This window comes from Labrus bergylta, chromosome 13 (assembly GCF_963930695.1).
Source record: "Labrus bergylta chromosome 13, fLabBer1.1, whole genome shotgun sequence".
NCBI classification, from domain to species: domain Eukaryota; kingdom Metazoa; phylum Chordata; class Actinopteri; order Labriformes; family Labridae; genus Labrus; species Labrus bergylta.
This window is the reverse complement of record NC_089207.1, coordinates 26,870,953-26,877,648: the sequence shown is the minus strand read 5'-3', so window position 1 is coordinate 26,877,648 and position 6,696 is coordinate 26,870,953. Positions and strand designations below refer to the sequence as shown.

The following is a 6,696-nucleotide window of genomic DNA, read 5'->3' as shown; positions in this document are numbered from 1 at the left end:
CAGGTGTAATATTGCAAGTTATATAACAATTTCTTTAGAGTTTTTTTTTTTGGGGGGGGGCTCAGTGGGCTGAGCAAAAATGCTGCATTCAAGCTCTTCTGTGCAATGTTTACGTTTTAGACTTCGCATATCCTTTGCAATACCTCACACCCATTATTAATATGCATGATGCATCGACAAACATCATTGTGAAAAATGAAGTTAAGGCCTAAATTGAAATTCTAATTTACAGCTATTTCTCTGTGAATAATGGTTTAGTGTTTTTCTTTGGATAGCCTATCTGTTACCTTTAAATGAATGGAGCATTTCAAGTTTTTACAAAAGTACAGCTGGTTCAAGCTATAGCCCACAAACTGTGGATAAAGTTTAGAAAAAAATGAATGTTAGAGATCAACCTCACATGTTCAGATGAGTGATTAAATGGAATATATAAAGCCAGAGAGAAAATTCGATCAGATTTATTGTTTTGTGACGTCATTGCGGAGCACTAAAAGATATGATGCACAACAAAGCCATAGCCTACTAAAAGATTGCTTTAAATCTCCTTTCAGGCGACGTTGCTGCTCCAAGTTGAACCCCCTATTAACACCTGTATCCATACTGTCACTGTGGTCTTGCAGCTTATTGACAACATGATAATGATAATGAAGCAATTTAACAGCAACGGGTTTTTTGGTCTTTCGAAAGTAGTTCTCTTAACCATAAGAGGCTAAAATACAGTGTGGCCATATGGGCCTACATCTGAATCAAAGTGCAGTTGAATCCAGAGTCAAACTGAGGAAGTCAATCTAAAATCCTTTATTAAAGGCTTAATAGTCATTTTGAAACATCCATGCGTTTCAAATTTGTACCTCTGGACAGGAACGACCTCCAGAGAGCGCTTTAAAAACACGACCTGCATTCAGTTATCGCCATCTGCTGTTTGTCAGTGAGAAAGCCTGACTGCCACAGTGAGCACACACACACACACACACACACACACACACACACACACACACACACACACACACACACACAGACACACACACACACACACACACACACGGCTAAATCCCATACGTTATTGACAGCTGTGAGCTTCCAATTAAGTGCGAGTTTATTACGCATCTGTTTATAGAAGATTTGTATAACTTAATTATTCTCTAATAGTGTTTAGGCCTAATCATGTTTTTAAATATCCAATTAAAGATCTGATGATTAAGGCAGAGTCTAGATTTGATATGTCTGAATCATCTAAAAAACAATCAACCAATCAACTCTGAAATAAAAGATTCATTTTCACCACATTGGCCTACACTTAAAAAAAATGCGTGCTGTGAGATTTATCCTTACCCACGGCCACGTCGTCTTGTTTTTTTTTCTTTGAGCAGTCTCACACTGACAATACTTTTTTTTTTTAATGTGTCACTTTCCTTTGGTTGCCCAACAGAAAACTTGTCAGCTTCACAGTTTTGTTTTATCGTAGTCTAACTATGACAAAGAAAAAAAACACCCTCTAAAATTGGCTGCAAACTAATTTTTGAGAAACGTGAAATTTCTGATGTTAATTCCAATAAGTAAGATAGCCTTCTTTTTTTTTTATAATTGTCAATAAGCAGATGGATCGATTTTAGTTTTGGCGTGGGCTATATTATTTGAAGAGGAGACTTTAACTCGGTTCATAGAATTCCATATGTTCGGGCCCCAATTTATTGTGCCGTTTTTCCACGTCATTAAACCGTATTTTGATTTTTTTTTCCTTTTTTTTGTATCTTCCCTCTTCTTCTTTATCCCGCTCCAGAGTCTTGACCAATCAGCAGGCACACGAAGGCCCGGCCTTTCTGTAGTTTTTAATTTGTCTACGCAGTCGCGCAACAGGAGTGTCTCTTTTTCTCGTCATTGAACTGGAATAATGATTCAGTCTATTCATCGAGATTGAAGTATTCTTCTTTTTGTTCATCTCCTTATGATGCGTTCATGACAGTCAGACAAATCAACACTATTAATCAGGAGCATTATACTAGCCTACCTGATTCTAAGAAAGTACAAAGTTTCTTTTCCTGACGTCATTTATTATGTTTCAGTCACATTACAGCAGATACAGAGATTTTCACAATAGCATATAGCATACAGGCTATAAAAATAACCGGCCAAATGAAAACATAAAAAAGACTCTAAAACTACATTAACCCACATTTAAACAAATTGAACCACAGGTATCATAGCAGTGATCGGTAACGTCATAAACATCTCGTAACCTACAGCTTTGATAAAGTACAAAATACATTAGGTTTTTTTTTCACTGACAGGGAGTATTATGCCAGTTTATGCTACACAAGAAAATGTCCATGTACAGAGTTTTAATATTTTTCTTTACTAACAGCTTTAGGCTACTGAACAGAGGAGGGCTCGCTCTTTGAAACACTAAGAAGTCTTCTAGTATGTGTACATCCATCACTATCACCAAATGTTCAATAGTATTATGTACATTATATTTATATTTTTTACAAGTTTATATTGACTCAACAGCTGGCGCCCAACTCAAGATACAACAGATCAGGAGGAAGTGGAAGAATTTACACTTTGGCCATTAACTTTTCATCTTTTTTATGATAGATAGATTGATAGATTGATAGATAGATAGATAGATAGATAGATTGATAGATAGATAGATTGATAGATAGATAGATAGATAGATAGATAGAGTTTAACTGTGAGGATAGAAACTGTAGTAACCAATGTCCTTCGTGCAGTTCTTCTCGCACTCTCTGGGTGCCAGCAGCTCAGATTTGAGCGGGGACACAGTCTCAGAAACAGGTGTTGCTGAAGGTGAGATTCTCCTCCTTTTGGCCTGTTCAAAGATCCCAGAATCGCTCGAATCAATTGACTTTATTGAGGACGGCGTTTCTATCCAGCTCGACTCTGACGTCATGTCTTTGGGTTTGGTCTCCTCTGAGCCGCCGATCGGTGACCTCTCCGTGGGGATGGACTCTCCCTCCTCCACCAGGTAGTTGGCACCAGCTCTCCCACCGAGAGAATTGGCGGGCCAGCAGGAAAAGACCGAGCTAGACTTGCTGTTGACGCCACAGTACTGCGGCGGCGTGCGTCCTCCCCAGCCCGACGGGTCTGCGTAATAGCCAAGAGGCCGGTTGGAGCAGCCCGCAGTCGGCAGAGGAAGAGCCTTCACTCCGGCCGCCGCATAGGACAGCAAGGTGGCCGCGTTACCGGCGAAATCCGCGGCGTCGTATGCCGAGGCAGCAAAGTCCAGTCGGTTGTTGGCAGGGGTGACAAACCATCGCTGCGGGGGGGTGGCAACAGTGGGCTCCTCGCTCTGCTGCGGGGAGAGCAAGCTGTTGCCGAGTGGGACGCTGCGCTCCGTGCCAGGCCCAGTCCCCACGCCAGGGTGAAAGCGAGATTTGGCATAAGTGGTGACAAATTGGTCCTGCAGGAAAGAGCTAGGCATGGCATATCTCGCACCCGGCACGATCTGTGAACGCGGAGAGTCACCCGGTGATGGAGTTAGGCGGTCAATGTCGCAGCCTGTGTAGACACTGAAAAGATGGAGGGAAAAACAGAGAAACAATTCAGCAACTAGACATGCTGTTTGTCTAAAAATCAAAAGCTTTTAGGTCAATATCCGTTTCACCAAAAACTTCATTTGTAGACCCTCAAATTGCGTAAGTGGGGCGAGTGTTTGAAAACATCGATCTCATCTTTACGCAGGAGAAATGTTTTTAGAAAAGGCCCCTTCCCTCTACAAGGAAAAAGAACTGCCCAGTTGCATTCACAAAAAACTTGTCGCCTTTTCTGTTGTTTTATAAACTGAATTTTACGCAGTAAAATAAAAACACCTAAACATGCGCCTGTGTCAGTGCAAGCCCTCAAATAAATTAGGAATAATGTCGTGTAAAGGATGTAATAAAGATTCTTAAAGAATGAATGTTACACATTAACAGGACTTGTATGCGTCTGGTAAATGGATGAAAATATGGTTCCAAATGCAGTAATTTAAAAAAATACATATTTTTAAGGCCATTATAAATCAACATTTTTTAAATAAACCGTCTACAATAACAATTCACCAGGATTAAACAACAATATTATGTTTCAACAAAACTAAACAAATAATCCTTACGTATCATAGTTGTCCCGGAACCCTTTGGCGAAAGGATTGTGGTCAATTTTGAGTTGCGTAATCTGTAGAAAAATAATGTATTTGATTAAGAAAAATATGTGCACCACATCATTAATCTAAAAAATATTTCTCACATTGAGCTTCAAGATGTGTGAGAACTTAAAGCCTGGGTCTGAATTTGAGTTTTTTTTTAAATCAAAACTGTAAGTTTTACTTTATTTTACAAAAATAAAGTAAAGTAATTCTAAATGTAAAAAACAGACTCTTTTTAATAACTTAAATATTGCTTAATGGATAAGTGGCTTCGTTTGACGCATTTTTTTTCCTCGTTGTGTGAAATGAGAAGCGGCCTTACGTCGGTATTCTGGTAGGCTGTGACTGCGATGAATTGCGTCTCTGTGAAGGTGAAAGTCTGGACTCTTCCTGGTTGGCTCGTGTCCTCTGTCCCATCCTCGTTTACTTCCACCACATGGAGCCTGGGCTGGTACTTGTGGAGAGACTGGAGGACCACCATCTGGAGATGCAATCAGAGACGCGCGTCAGGAATTCGCATTTCAACTTTGCATAGATGGTTAAAGCTGAGTACTCAACAAGAGAGCCTCATTTGAGCATTCTCATTTTGATTAAATCAAATGATTATGTGCATCTGTTGTTGAGCTGTAAACTGTGCAGCCAGCTAGATAGAAAACCAGTACACATTTCCAAATAATATTTAGATGCGCAATAAAGAAGAAAAGGGGAGGATGAACTAAATGTATTTCCTTTGAGGTGTAACATTAATGATCACAAAAATAGAAAATCAAATGAAACATTGGACATGATGTTGCATTACCTGCCCGGTGTTGTTGGAGGCACCTTTGTTGTTTGTGAGCTTTAGCTTTCCAAATGATATTTCCTGACGCATCCAGTGCGCACCAGTATTTGGTGAGTCCGGGTGCATATAAACCCTATTTCCTAGAAATGCAGAAATAAAGAGAAATTAAACATTATATATGGATTGTTGTAAAATAATAAATTCGTTTTCTATAGGTTTAAAAAATGTAATTTAACTACCCTATATAAGATGGTCAAAATAAATTTAAAAAAGTTTTAATGTTGAAAGGAAAATATTATTATTATTATTATTTTTTTTTTTTAAAGAAAATAATAATACCTATCACATTCGTGTCTGCTTTTCCACATGGCACCCACTTGCCTCCTTGAAATCGCCAGTGATTTGGATCAGCGAGTATTACATCCACAAATATATTGTAGTGAGCAGTTGGGTCGAGGCCAGAGATGTTGAAGCTTAAAAATGGAAACATTCGTCTGCGGGGAATAATGCAACACAGATTTAAAAAACTCCAAAAATATCTTGAGTTTTTAGTCTTTTTTTAATTTTGGGGAAATCATGATTGAAAAATCGTTTGAGTGTGAAAGTTTGTAAGCCATATGTGTGCGCTCACTTACCGCCCTTGCTTTGTGATGATCATCTCCGTTTGGTGCCTGTGGAACTTGAGCCACAGGGCCCTGTTGCACAGGTACACCTGCGCTTTCCCCGGAACCAGTCCTGCCTGCGCGGAGGAGAACTGGTAAAAAGCCCCCCCTTGGTACGTGTGTCCATACTGTTGCGCGTAAGGGTAGCCGGTCGCAGCGTAGCCTTGAGGAGAAGTGTTGGTCAGAAGGCTGTTATAAGCTCCATTAGTTATGACCGGATGATGGGCCATGTAGCGACTGGGACTTCCAATAGAGAAAGCCGGGTGCGCGGGTCCATGCTGACTCGGATACGGGAACATGGTGGCTGCTGAGACTGACTGAGGCTGTGCGGATGGAGAAAAGATGCACCTTTCTCCTGCAGATCCATCGAAATTATGACGGATGTCAGAGACTCCGTGAAGATCAGGAGAGAGTTTGCCCCTCTGGACGTCCCCTGATGCGTCCTTGGAGTCGGGAAAATTGTCTGCCTCTGACTGATTCGTCATCTCCCTAGAGTTTTTTTTCAGGGGTGAACTTCTCTCCAGGTTGTCACTCGCAGATATAATAGGATGGTCCTGCAACGAAAGCTCTGATCTATCGGAGCTCGAGAAGCCACTGCCCACATTCATAAATTTCTTGGAGAGTTCACTCGCCGGCGAGATGCAATTCTCGACCTGCATGGCTCAATAGGAAGCCACTGTCAGCTCAACCTATATCACAAGCCTGTGCACACGCCTTTTCCAAATCTAACACGGAGGAAAACGCCTTTTGCGATGACTTGAAGCACCGAAGGCAGAAAATTAGCCAATTGACACCATCCTGCAATCAGGAAGGATTTTCTTTCCATCACTCTGCCTTCTCTGCTAATGAAACAAGTACCGCCATTGGTTAACTCAGGGCTGTAATTTAATTAGACAGCTCTTAATTAGGACAATCTGTGGAGCGCTGTGAGCAAAGTGATTTGTTTGCAGGGTGACATAGGCCTTTATTTGACTTAAACATATAAGACTTAGACAGTTTCTTCTTATATGTGAACAAGAAAAACACAAATATTAAAGATAAGGAAGAAGCACTATGGGAAAAAAAATTGTTTTCTGCTCGCGTCAGCTGCGTTATTTACCTATTTA

General features: G+C 40.6%; 1 protein-coding gene across 1 annotated transcript; it reads right to left on the bottom strand.

Annotated features, from left to right (window-relative positions):
• Window positions 1–2,030: 2,030 nt before the first annotated feature.
• Window positions 2,031–6,362, bottom strand: tbr1b (T-box brain transcription factor 1b). The gene is made up of 6 exons (XM_020644160.3): window positions 5,564–6,362; window positions 5,268–5,422; window positions 4,947–5,068; window positions 4,470–4,628; window positions 4,115–4,176; window positions 2,031–3,530 (listed from the first exon to the last, which is right to left on the bottom strand). Exons 1-6 carry the CDS (start codon window positions 6,247–6,249, stop codon window positions 2,687–2,689), a joined length of 2,028 nt encoding a protein of 675 aa, XP_020499816.1. The 5' UTR covers window positions 6,250–6,362; the 3' UTR covers window positions 2,031–2,686.
• Between the last annotated feature and the right edge of the window lie 334 nt (window positions 6,363–6,696).

What these genes read in the sequence shown, in the direction of transcription:
- tbr1b (XM_020644160.3), bottom strand. Translation starts at nt 6,249, where the DNA reads ATGCAGGTCGAGAATTGCATCTCGCCGGCGAGTGAACTCTCCAAGAAA. An exon ending in AGCAGACACGAATGTGATAG is followed by an intron (nt 5,069 to 5,267) that starts GTATTATTATTT and finishes CTGCATTTCTAG; the next exon opens with GAAATAGGGTTTATATGCAC. An exon ending in CCTCCAACAACACCGGGCAG is followed by an intron (nt 4,629 to 4,946) that starts GTAATGCAACAT and finishes TTGCATCTCCAG; the next exon opens with ATGGTGGTCCTCCAGTCTCT.